Source organism: Dreissena polymorpha, chromosome 1 (assembly GCF_020536995.1).
Source record: "Dreissena polymorpha isolate Duluth1 chromosome 1, UMN_Dpol_1.0, whole genome shotgun sequence".
Lineage (NCBI taxonomy): Eukaryota > Metazoa > Mollusca > Bivalvia > Myida > Dreissenidae > Dreissena > Dreissena polymorpha.
In genome coordinates this window covers 202101965-202116187 of record NC_068355.1, presented here as the reverse complement: position 1 = coordinate 202116187, position 14223 = coordinate 202101965, and the positions used below count along the sequence as shown (strand labels likewise).

Below are 14223 nucleotides of genomic sequence, written 5' to 3'. Positions count from 1 at the left end.
TCATGAACTGTGTTTCAAATCTTTTTCAGGGGCAGTGTGACCTCACAATTTAAAGCAGCTCCACACTCAATTAATCCTTGATGAATGAAAATTCTAAACAAGAGATGTGTTTGTCAAAAACACAATGCCCCCTACTGCGCCGCTTTGATTTATTTTTATCATTTTTTTCATTGGCAGGTACAGATAATTATCTCCCTTTACAGCTTATTACTTCCCTTGGATATGTTTTTTTTGACATTTGACCTTGAAGGATGACCTTGACCTTTCACCACATAAAATGTGCAGCTCCATGAGATACACATGCATGCCAAATATCAAGTTGCTATCTGAAGCGACATAGAAGTTATTTGCATTTTTCGAAACCTTAACACAAAAGTGTGACAGACAGACAGACAGACAGACAGACAGACGGACAGACGGACAGACAGACGGACAGACTGACAGTGCAATCACTATATGCCCTCCTTTGGGGGCATAAAAAGGACAGTATTGATACCATTAACAAGCAGCATTCATGTGTAACCAGGTGACAATGTTTTTCTTCCCTTCATCATTCAGTATTAATAAGGCTGAAACGAACATTCTTCCGCAACTAGACAGGACACGAATAATACCTTTAGAAAGGAGCAAGTCATATTAGTTTGTATTCCTCTTTAGTGGGATTAATGGAGATTAATGTCTCTAGAGCATGTTTGTTTAGTCTCCTGCCAAACAGGAACTCAATTAATGCTCATCAACAGTAGCATATTATATAAAATATTACATACTTTCAGCAATGTTTTTGTCCAATTGGAAAAAGTACCCATACCATACCAATTGGGAATAATTAGAAAGAAAAACCTTGAAATCGGGAAAATTCACTTTGTGAAATATTCAAATTGGGAATGATGGATCTTTTTAATTGCTTGTCATATATTACACAAACCAATTCAAATATGAATTTACATGCATTTTGGCTTGAAATGTTTGTAAGTGCTCTTTTTTCACTTGCAGATAATGCACTTTTTTAAGGAAATTGACGTAATATTCCTTCCTTTAGGGTATTTTTGTGACAGCAATGTTTTTTTTCTAGTATTTTCCCAATTGGGAAAGTACCTTTATCGGGTACTTTATACAGAAGGAAAAATATTGCAGAGTTTCAGGGCTAGCTTTCTTTCACTAAGGTTATTTAAGGGAGTCATAATCGAACTTTTATATGAATAATTAAGTGGCCTTGAATTTAATAGTATGGAAACTAATGTATTCCATGAAATGGCATTGTATACATGTACATACTGTGATGTTGCTATGTTACTGTCATCTGTACACTGGGATGCTTCAGCACACGTCCCAAACATGAATACACCAAGATATAGTCAGCTTAAGAATACAATTATTTCTAAACAAGTGTACTTTCTTGAATTTTTATATTAAAAAGTCATGTTATAAAGCAATAACTTAAACATGGTACGAACATCCAACACTTGAAACAGTATTTGTATACATGTATGTGCAATTAAATGCATGTACATGTCATGCCATGCAGTGTCTACTTTCACTTCCAAATATGTACAGAAGAATAATACATTTGAGATGAAAACAGGCCTTGACACTAACCTTTTTGACAGGGTTCCCAGTGGGAACCCTACTTTCAACTTTTGGTGACCCTCACCCAAACTAGAGTTCCCTCCTGTTTTGACGCACAGCGTAAGGGCAAATCAGTACAAGAAGCATACTAGCACACCTTTTTATTTCCAATATTCAATTCAGTTGCCATTTAAAGTAGACCCATTTATAGCTTAAAAGCCTTGTTTTGTAAACTTTGGATATCATGTCATTCATCAACCTCATCATCATCTTTGTCATAATCATCTTTAGCAGTGAATACAATTTGAAATATTATAAACTGCACTGTCCGTATCATCGCATTTGTATTCGTCATTCTATTTTTGTATAAAGAACTTCGAAAATAAATTATCATCGACGAAAAATAATGTATCCGAAAACGACAGTCCGAAAAATGTGCAATTCGTTTGACTGCAGAAAATTAAAACAGGTACCCTAGCAAATATACAATTTGGTTGACATATTCCTTTACAATAGCATATTTTGTGGGTAAAAAACAACTTAATTATCACCTTTAAATTTCAAATGATAATCAGCAGAAAGGTGTAACATCATCGACATAGAACTAATTGTTTAATTATCATCCTTTAATTCAGATCAATAGTCGGGAGAATGGTGTAAAGTGATCAGCTTAGAAAAATGTATTTATTGTTATGCTTCTTTTAATTTGTTTATCTTTAAATTATTTTATCCACTATTTTCTTGGCGGACGACAATATCAACAGTGTATTCCAAGTTTACAGTGTCTGCGCAAGAATGACCAAATATTATGTGTGAGCAAACTCAATGCTGATTGGCCAGCTACCACGTGCGCTTCAATAACAATGAGGTCAAGCGATGTCTCATGCTCTGGTGCAGACCGGTTTTCGTTTATTGTTCAAATTGCGAACACTTTCATTGAAACAAATAGTCCCCCTATATGACGTTTGACCTTGAAGGATGACCTTGACCTAGACCCTTCACCACTCAAAAAATGTGCAGCTCCATGAGATACACATGCATTTTAAATATAAAATTGCTAGCTTCAAAATTGCAGAAGTGACATTACATGAGCAATTTTGACCCATTTATTTGACCTTGAAGGATGACCTTGACCTTGATCTTTCACCACTCAAAATGTGCAGCTCCATGAGATACACTTGCATGCCAAATATCAAGTTGCTATCTTCAATATTGCAAAAGTATTCATAAAATAAGCGATTTGGGCCACATATATTTGACCTCTGACCTTGAAGGATGACCTTGACCTTGACCTTTCACCACTCAAAATGTGCAGCTCCATGAGATACACAGGCATGCCAAATATCAAGTTGCTATCTTCAATATTGCAAAAGTAATCATAAAATGAGCGATTTTGTCCACATAATTTTGACCTCTGACCTTGAAGGATGACCTTGACCTTGACCTTTTACCACTCAAAATGTGCAGCTCCATGAGATACACATGCATGCCAAATATCAAGTTGCTATCTTGAATATTGAAATACTGCAAAAGTGTACATTAAATGAGCGATTTTGACCCATATATTTGACCTTTGACCTTGAAGGATGACCTTGACCTTGACCTTTCACCACTCAAAATATGCAGCTCCATGAGATACATATGCATGCCAAATATCAAGTTGCTATCTTCAATATTGCAAATGTTATTGCAAATGTTAAAGTTGGCGCAAACCAACCAACCAACAGACCAACCAACAGACCAACAGACAGGGCAAAAACAATATGTCCCCCACTACTATAGTGGGGGACATAAAAATATAGAAAACCAGTCTGTACTTAAATGGTCAATCAATACGAAGTGGTTCTATAAATTTAGGGTTCCTGGAGGATGACCCAGCTTGAAAGAACTGGTGACCCTCGCCAAAATCTGGTGTCCTCGGGTTCCCAGGACACCGTTAGTGTCGAGGCCTGGAAAATGGTTGATAATCTAACCAATCCTGTGGATGAGCATTTCAAAATTGCTCTAAATAATGCAATGTATCAACAATGAACATAGGTATGTCCTGCCAATAAATAGTGAAGGTGATTATGGTGCAAATGTAAGGTGGAATCAACTCATACGCATTATGGCGCAAAAAGTAAAAAGTACTACAGATTTCCCATTATATAACAGGTATAAGCACACAGGTTAATTTGATAAGCAACACCTGTAAACACAATTATGTAATACTGCTGCACTTCAAAATGTTCAACCATTATGTGTAAGACCTATTTTTCATAATATATAATTATAAACACCTATTATTGTTTCTCTATGCCTTTTTCATCCCTTAGTACAATTATACATAATTGTTTGACTTAACACACTGAAAAAATGCCTATATATTATATGCAACTATTAATGTTTGTCTCTATGTCTTTTTCATCTGATAGTACAATTTAAATATCCTTATTTTTTTCTATACACACTGGAAAATGTCTTATTTTCTTTGATATTCCTTAAATGTTTTCAGCACACAATTTTATGCATTAGATAGAAAACCTTCGATGTGCTGCATATGTTATTTTGTTCATTTCCATTTGCATTACATTCTTGTGTTATTGCTTATAATGTATATGTATTCGCTTGCAATTTCAAAATAAAATGTGTCGAAAAAAAATATTTATATATTCAACCATTATGAAGGTATGTGGCAGGTTAATCCTGGCAAGCTATACACAATTTTTTTTTATTAAAAAAGTAATTAATGGAAGTGTCAGTCTACCCAGTCGACAGTGCCCCATTTAAGATAAATATTGGAGTACTTTGTCATCAATTTTTCAGATGCTCTTAATGCTCCCTTGAAAACTACAATGGCTGAATACTCTCCATGTTAAAATATGCTTATCAAGGTATATTATCAAATCATACCAATGAATGCTTCAATCCCTTGATACATGAAATAATTTTTTATTTATTGTCACTACTGACTCAAATATCAAAGCATGTTATGATGGGTTATTTATATCAATTGATTGCATTCGCCACAAATAAACATGTTTGTAACTACAAGTGAATAACTAGAGCTTTGTCACAGACGTGGTATACCCCCACGTGCCGCATTGACAGTTTGACACAGGCTATTTTGCATGCTGTCTTCACAAAACAAGAGAATCAAATTTATGGCGATTTTTAAGAACTATAATGCCATTATCATTTATGGCCATTTCGACCTTTGAACTCTTGAATTCTTTCGCATGACATGCCGTCCAAATTTATGGCCATTTTTTTGCTTTTGAACTCCAAGTGTGACCTACACCTTGTAGTTATCGACATTAAATTCTTTCGCATGACACATCGTCCAATGATTGTGAAAAATGTACCAGGTATTTTTAAAATCTCGCAATAAATGACATAGTTATGGCCCGGACAAGATCATTTATGGCCATTTTTGACCTTTGAACTCACAGTGTGACCTTGACATTGCAGATATCGACGTAATTCTTTCGCGCGACACACTGTCCAATAATGGTGAACAAATGTGCCAAATGATTTTAAAATCTCATAATGAACAACATAGTAATGGCCCAGACAAGCTCATTTATGGCCATTTTTGACCTTTGAACTCAAAGTGTGACCTTGACCTTGGAGTTATTGACGTAATTCTTTCGCGCGACACACCATCTAATGATGGTGAACAAATATGCAAAATGATTTTAAAATCTCACAATTAACGAATAAGTTATGGCCTGGACAAGCTCATTTATGCCCATTTTTGACCTTTGAACTCAAAGTGTGACCTTGACCTCGGAGATATTGACGTTATTCTTTCGCGCGACACACCGTCTAATGATGGTGATAAAATGTGCCAAATGATTTTAAAATCTCACAATAAACGACATAGTTATTGCCCAGACAAGCTTATTTATGGCCATTTTTAATCTTTGAACTCAAAGTGTGACCTTGACCTTCAAGATATCGACGTAATTCTTTCGCGCGACACACCGTCCCATGATGGTGAACAAATTTGCCAAATGATTTTAAAATCTCACAATAAATGATAAAGTTATGGCCCGGACAAGCATTTGACCCTTGCACTCCAAGTGTGACCTTGACCTCGGAGATATTGACGTACTATTTTCACGTGACACACCGTCCCATGATGGGAAACAAATGTACCAAGTTATTTTAAAATCTAACGATAAATGACATAGTTATGGTCCGGACAAACTTTCGGTTTAAAACACACTAAGTGACCCCATGACCTTGTTTTTGACCCGGCATGACCCATATTCAAACTTGACCTATACATCATCAAGATACAACTTGTGACCAAGTTTGGTGAAGATCGGATGAAATTTCGGGACAGACCGACAGACCGACCGACCGACAAAGTGACTCCTAATTATAGCCCCCATTACCAATGGTAAAGGGGGTATAATAAATTTCAACATATCACATATTCAGAAAACTCCATTTTGGAGAATTTTAAATAGATTGACACTTTTTTACTAGGAGAAATAGCCTCATTTTGACTGTTAAAAAATTGGCTATTGTATGGTCCTGACACATTTATTAAAGAGAAACCTGCTTTAAAGATATAAATAAGTATTCTGGGAAAACGATGCTTAATGCATTTGTGTAAAGTGTCCCAGATTGACCAGTGCATCCCCACAGGCTCAGTGTCAGTGTTGTTTCTGCTAAGCCAGTGAGAACTGCACAGGATTATCTGCATGTAGAACAACACTTTACTCACATGCATTAAGCCCAGTTTTCCCAGAGTGAGGCTCGTGTCAAAAACATTAACAACCTCAATCCCCAGACTTCAGAACCATACATATACGTATCAGCTGGTAATAGAGAGCACACACAAGGCAACTGCCAATAACCTCTGGCAGGAAAATCAAGCATGAAGAAACTTGCTGAACTGTTCAATATGCAATCTCTGATTGCTGTAATTTAAACCACAGGAAAAACATGATATATTTTGCCATCTTTATTTATTGCAAGAAAAGATCCTGAGCAACATAGCCATTCAACGCATACATATGGCAAATCTTTGGAAATTAAAAGCATTTTTGAAAAAATTAATTGGTATTTGAAAAGAACACATTAAATTAATCAATTGCATGTTTTTAACAGCAAATTATTTTTAATTTGATAAAGAGTTAGAAACTGTCTTAACAAGAGATGTTTTCGTCAAAAACACAATGCCCCCTATTGCGCCGCTCTGAAATAAAAAAAATAACTTTTTTGACCTTTGACCTTGAACAATGACCTTTAACTTCCACCACTCAATATGTGCAGCTTTATGAGAACGCCGCTTTGGAAAAATAGTAATAATTGACCTTTGACCTTGAAAGATGACCTTGAAGGATGACCTTCACCTTGAACTTCCACCACTCACAATGTGCAGCTTAATAAAAACGCCGCTTTGAATTTTTTAATATTTTTTTTTACCTATGACCTTGAAGGATGACCTTGACCTTGAACTTCCACCACTCACAATGTGCAGCTTAATGAGAATGCCGCTTTGAAAAAAAAAGACCTTTGACCTTGAAGGATGACCTTGACCTTGAAGAATGACCTTGACCTTGAAGGATGACTTTGACATTGAACTTCCACCACTCACAATGTGCCGCTTCATAAGAACGCCGCTTTGAAAAAAATTAATTGACCTTTGACCTTAAAGGATGACCTTGACCTTGAAGGATGACCTTGACCTTGAAGGATGACCTTGACCTTGAAGGATGACCTTGACCTTGAACTTCTACCACTCACAATGTGCAGCTTCATAAGAACGCCGCTTTGGAAAAAAAAATAATATTTTTTTACCTTTGACCTTGAAGGAAGACTTTAACCTTGAAGGATGACCTTGACCTTGAACTTCCACCACTCACAATGTGCAGCTTCATGAGAACACCGCATTAAAAAAATATTATTTTTTTTTACCTTTGACCTTGAAGGATGACCTTGACCTTGAACTTCCACCACTCAAAATGTGCAGCTTAACGAGATACACATGCATGCCAAATATCAAGTTGCTATCTTCAATAGTGAAAAAGTTTAATGGCCAATGTTAAAGTTTTCGGACAGACAGATGCCATATATTAGACCTTGAAGGATGACCTTGACCTTCACCTTTCACCACTCAAATGTGCAGTTCCATGAGATGCACATGCATGCTAAATATCAAGTTGCTATGTTAAATATTGAAAAAGTTACGACCATTAAAGTTTTCGGACGGACGGACAAACTGAAATACTGACGGACAGATCAACTGCTATATGCCACCCTACTGGGGGCATAAAAAGAGAGTTTTTATAAGTGTTAATGAGAGTTTGAAAAGACTCTAATTTGGCACATGCAAATTTACCCTTTACCACATAGATACATGTAGGTATTTTGAGGCATTTGTAGGCCCTTAGAAAGTTAATTTTAATTAAAGGCCTTTCTTACTAGATTCAAGTTTTAAAGGCTTCATTTTCAACCCTCAGATACTCATAAGCAGGAAACAGCATAAAACCTGAACTGGTTTTATGCTGTTTGCACATAGCAATTTTCACTTTGCTTCGGCGTGGGAAACAATTAAGAAGTAACAAACTGCAAATTGATACATGCTGTCAAGAAAGCTATCTGTACCTTTAGGATATTCTGTCAGATTAATATGTTGGTTCAAAAAGAATACATTACACGATTATTAACGATTATTATACAATTTCTGATACTTCTCTGTGAATCAAGGGATCTTCAACACATGTAAGCGACATGTGCACACTGGTTGTCCACCTTAAGTCTGACATCACAGCTTTTTGGATGTATTTCATTTGTGTTTTTTTCGTTCAAATTTATGTCCTGTTGGGGGACCCATTCCAATGAAAACAAGAGCTGTCACCATAGGATGACATATGCCCCCTATAAATGCTTTGATAGATGTTATTAGCATTTTTCGAAACCTAAACGCGGACCCTAAGTTCAAGGTCAAGGTCACGGAGGTCAAAATTTGTGTGTATGGAAAGGCCTTGTCCATATACACATGCAAACCAAATATGAAGGTTATATCTCAAGGGACATAGAAGTTATGAGCATTTTTCGAAACCTAAACACAAAGTGTGACGGACAGACAGACAGACAGACGGATGGACAGTGCGATCACAGTATGCCCTCCTTTGGGGGCATAAAAAGTATATATTTTTCCCAAATGGGACCTGAAAATTAGCTATTGAAGATTTTAAAAAATATATTAATTTGATGCAATAAGTCTCAACATTTAATTCATCTCAAATCAAGCTATATAAGTAAAATCTTAGTGCATATAATATTAATATCACTTTCATTCTAAATGTACAGTATTTGTCAGTAAAAAAAATTAACAATACTAATTACCCAAATTTAGTCAAAATGACTAGAGTTTTCCCAATGCAAAGGGACCCAGCCACATTCTCAAAATGATGAAAAAAAAACTGTATTTCAAATATACCTGTATGACTTTGGACATAAGCTGTCATTGCACATAGGAATTTGTGGTTGATAGAATGCACAAAAATCCATGAAAATTAGTTTCCGACGAATATCAATGTTTCACAGAATACGTTGGAAAGTTTCATGGTTTAAAATCTTATACCGTAAATCTACGAATATAATACGCACTTTTTTACCTGCCGATTTTTTCTTCAAGAAGGGGTGCGTATAATATACGAGTTAAAAGCAGAACAAAATTTTTCCTGTGCAAATTTTTAACTTAATCGCTGTTATTCGCTTCGCGGCAGCCATTTTGAACTACACCATTACATCAAAGGGGTGCAACAGGGTTCGCGCTGTCGTTCGCCATTTGAGTCATTTGCGAAAATATTGAGAATTTGGCTCAATAAAAACCTTATTTGTAAAAATGCGAAAATCTAGTAAAATTTCATTGAAAACATCCGCCATTTATATCGTAACTGGTTTTCTATATTTGTCTCTTTGTTTTAATGAAAGTGTTTGCAATTGGAACAGTAAACGAAACCCGGTCTGTACCCGATTATGAGACATCGCTTGACATTATTGTTATTGAAGTGCGCATGGTAGCTGGCCAATCAAACTTGAGCTCGCTTACGCATGAAATGACGTTGTCGAATGAAACGGGAGAACGGGAGGAGCTATCGGATAATATTGGGTCATCCATGCGCAGACACTGTATACTTTGAATACACAGTTAATATGGTTGTCTGCTTACAAAATAGCGACTGGACGCTAAGTCGTATAAAAAGATTAGCAAATGAAAAAAAAAACTGCCAATACCCGTAAATATTTATTTCTTAGCTGACCACTATTTATCTTTCTACCGCTCATTTACCATATCTGTAGTAAAGAGTGGTAATTAAATAATTAGTTTTATGATGCTAATAGTCTATTACACCTGTCTGCTGATTGCCGAATTAAATTGAAAGGTGTTAATTAATTAATTTGTTTTTATTACTCCCAAACTTAGCCTTAATGACAGCAGCGTATTTTAATTAACTAGATCATGAAAAACACCAGCGGTTTAATTGTATTTTAAGTTATATTAAAGTATGGAGTTTGTAACTCGAACAAAGAAAAAGTAATTCATCTAGACAACTATAAAAACGGAAGTAACCATTTTGTCTTCTTATTACTTTATTATTATTATTATCGTCCCGAATATTGTCAAATTGAATTAAATGTGAAAACAAAAAACAGCGTCTCTGCTTCTTTCTTTTGTAATTATGACTGCTTGACCCGGATGTCAGCAAGGGGCCCGTGTGTTATCGGTAACAATCAATGGTAATATAAACAATAGACAGAGATATTTATTATGCAACTGTCATAACAACAGCACTATAACACATCCCGATCAATATACCTGGGTAACAGATAGTTGACAACACCAAATTAGTTTGCTATTTTCACAGCACAAAAATATATTGACACATTTTTTCGGAAATGGCCGATTTCGGAAACTGATTTTTTTAGTGCGTATTTTACTCGGATTTTCAATTTTTACCGATAAATTTTGACCAAACTCGGGGGTGCGTATTATGCACGAGGGCGTATTATATTCGTGGATTTACGGTATTTGACATTTGACAATAAAGTGTACATATAGCTTTGATCTTTTACCCAGGAATCTTGCTGGGATATACCATCCCACAATGCCTTACAGTTCTGCCAAGTTATTTGAAAATCCTTCCAAGCTGGACAAAGTGCTTGTCAAGATATCAAAGTTACATACAAGCATAAATCAGAACATACTCAGGAACAGGAAAACGCTTAATAGCCCTCCAACATTGATGATGGGGCATAAAAACACAAGATTCAAATCAGACTCACATGTTTTCTGTGCAGACCTAGCTATGGCTCTCGTCTAGGACTGTTTACAGTAACCTTTCTTTGTTGCTAGTGGCAACAAAGTTATCTTCTCTGTTGTCATGGTAGTCTCGTCCCAAAGTCGTCATCTCGTTCTAACCCTGAAAATAAAATATAAACAAGATATATTAATCATGGAAAACACTTACAGTTTTACAGATTTTTTCTTTTTAAGGTCTCTTCTGAAAATCCAGTGTAGGCTGAAGGTGTCGTCCCTGATTAGCATGTGCAGACTGCAAAGGCTAATCTGGGATGACTTTTTGTGCACATGCATTAAAGGGATCTTTTCACGGTTTGGTAAATTGACAAAATTGAAAAAAATTTGTTTCAGATGCGTTTTTACTTCAGACTAACTCCAGGACTCCGGGGGTCACTGGTTCGAGCCCTGGTACCGGCTACTTTTTTTTCCTGTTTTAAATTTTATTCTTGATTTTTTACTGGAGCTTTTAAGATCCAATGTTTACATTTATCAATATGAAGCATTTAATGACAAACTTCAAAATATGCCAAAATCTGTGAAAAGGTCCCTTTAAGCCCAGTTTTCCTAAACAGAGACTCAAATGATGGAAACAAACACTAAAAAGGTCATTTCTACGGACACCCTAACTTAGATGGTTGGCATACAAACAACTGAAAAATGCGATGTGCATAAATAAGGTTTAATGTGTTCCATTTGAATAAAAGGGAGGTAACAAATAAAGTACACAGTGAATGAAACAAACCACAGTTGCTTCCCCTGGCAACATGCAAGACCTACAAAATACTCTTTCAAATCCACTCATTTAATTATGCGTTTCAAATCGATAAGAAATCCAATAGAAGATGGGGCTTTTCTTGACTTCAATACTAAATTGACAACATGTCTGAAGGATTCTTTCCACATTTAAGGATTCTCTTGGGATAAATGCATGCCGACTTACATTGCAGAAAACACACATGTTAGCATTTTGTCAATCAAAATATAAAATCCTGATGATTTGAACCATGGTGAGAATCCAATGAAACAACTGGCACATAATTTTATATTAAGTTTATCTTATCTATAGAAACACTGTCTAACAGGGGTTTCATAAAGAGCAGGGGTGGTTTTCCAGAAACATCTTAAGTCATTTCTTAAATAATTTCACTTAAGTTCAAAATTACAATGTTTTGTATTTCTTTACTAGATAAGGAGTCACATGTTTCTTTTGGTATTCCTAAAATAACATCAACATAATGATGTTATTTTGATGTAATTCTTGATGCCAAACTATTGCAATTGGAAATGAAACACTTACGAAAATTTCCCAATTTAAGGATAAGCATAAAATGTAACTTAAGATGCTTCTGGAATACGACCCCTGTACTCACCAACTCTTCCTTAGGCTTAAGAATAAAGAATAGTCTTAGACTCAATAAAAATACATCAGAGTTTGTATCAATATACAGCCGTAAATTGGTGGTTATACCATTAACATATTGTTCTTAAAGAAGAAAAACATCATTGTAGGTGTCAACTACGATGCTCAACTAGAATTTCAAGAAGTTTTAGTACATTACAGTTTTAAGAATATTCTTTATTGTAAGACTTAAGTCTAAGAATATTGTAAGACTTAAGTCTAAGAATATTGTAAGACTAAAGTCTAAGAATAGTGTAAGACTTAAGTCTAAGAAAATTGCAAGACTTAAGTCTAAGAAAATTGCAAGACTTAAGTCTAAGAATATTGTAAGACTTAAATCTAAGAAAATTGTAAGACTTAAGTCTAAGAATAGTTTGGTGAATACGGGCGCTGTAAGGTGGGAAAATCTACTGACTGTTTTGACCATATTATGCAGTATAACACCCGACTACTATTTTTAATAAACAAGTTAATGAAGATATATTGAATGTAAGCTTATATTTCTATTCATACTTAACCCTTTCCCACTCCGAAGCAACGAGAAAATGGCTTTATCCAAACAGCATAAAACCAGAACAGCCTGCGAGTAACTTGCAGTCTGTTCAGGTTTTATGCTGTTTGCTGCTCATCAATATCTAAGTGTTGAAAATGAAGCCCTTCAAACTTGATCTAGTAAGAAAGGTCTTTGACAAAATTTAACTTAAGGGTATACAAATGCGTCAAAATATGTATGTAAGTGGTAAAGGGTTAATTATCCACTTATTCAATCACTTCAGAAACCCGGGTCTAAGTTTTAGTGTGTGTTTTCAAGTAAATAAATCAGAAAAATATATAATGGGCATGTTTACTAGGCTTTGATTAATCTGGGATAAATCTTGTTTCATTGTTCACATCAGCTGATATAGAGTCTATGAATCAACAATTTCCTTGCAACAGCTTGTGTTTATGTTCTGTTTGTGTATATATAAATAAGCATGTAGACTGTTGTAAAAGCCATACGGTTTGTATTGAATGAATAGCAAGATTGAAGTCAGGTATAAACAAAGTTGGTACAAGATTATGTATTTCACTTTTAACTCATTTATGCCTAGCAGCGTTTTTTCTCACCACTTTGGGACTGGTGCCGGTACCGGTCAAATTGGGAAAATTAGCATAGTTTTCATCAAAATTGGGAAATGTATTAATTATGCTCAAAACTTAATAAAGCATGTATACTAAACTTAAAAAATGCTGCTTGCAACCTCAGGAATTTCATTTAATGTAAAATCGAGTACTTGTGATGTTGACGTACATGGATGTGTTTTTGAATATGCCCCTGTGAAGCCGTACCTAGTTAGAGGGCTGCACTTATCGACCGCTATTTCGGGGGTTTTTCCTGCGATAATACTTTGAATTATGCGACGCCATCGTTGCTGGTAATTCATGAAAATGTGTTGCGTTTTGATTAAGGTTCGCCTTATCGTGTATGGGAGTGTTCAGACAACGGGAACCAATCAATATATCGTCATCAACACTTGCTGCGGTTACTTCCCCTGTTGGTTAACAAGCACTGATTTTAGTTTTACTCGATTTATGCGGGAAAACAAAAAGGTAAACATCGTCGATTTTTCCTGCGAATTGGGAATTTTTTATTTGAAATGGGAATTTTCATTTTGAAATTGGGAAAAATGGTTACATTGGGAATGGTGCCGATTTACAATACTAACTTTATATAGAGGAAAAACGCTGCCTAGCGTCTAGAAAAAAGGCCTTGGCAAACAGCGCAGACCCAGATGAGACGTCACATGATGCAGCGTCTCATCAGGGTCTGCGCTGTTTGCTTAAAGGAATTTCTGTAAGAAATATTCTAAATATAGAAATAAATATACTAGACATCCCTAATTTTGGAAATAAATTGATCCAATTTAGAAGGATGGGAGAGTCCACTAGGCATAAATGGGTTCAGAATGCT

At 35.5% G+C, this 14223-nt stretch overlaps 1 protein-coding gene across 3 annotated transcripts in view; it reads right to left on the bottom strand.

Annotated features, from left to right (window-relative positions):
- Positions 1-14223, bottom strand: part of LOC127864615 (transmembrane and coiled-coil domains protein 2-like) — a 126056-nt gene that overhangs the window by 91836 nt on the left and 19997 nt on the right. For all 3 annotated transcript variants that reach the window (XM_052404417.1, XM_052404419.1, XM_052404418.1), the window contains one exon: positions 10858-10994. In XM_052404417.1, coding sequence (XP_052260377.1) covers positions 10858-10859 — 2 coding nt within the window. In that variant the 5' untranslated portion in view covers positions 10860-10994. The remainder of the gene's footprint in view (positions 1-10857; positions 10995-14223) is intronic.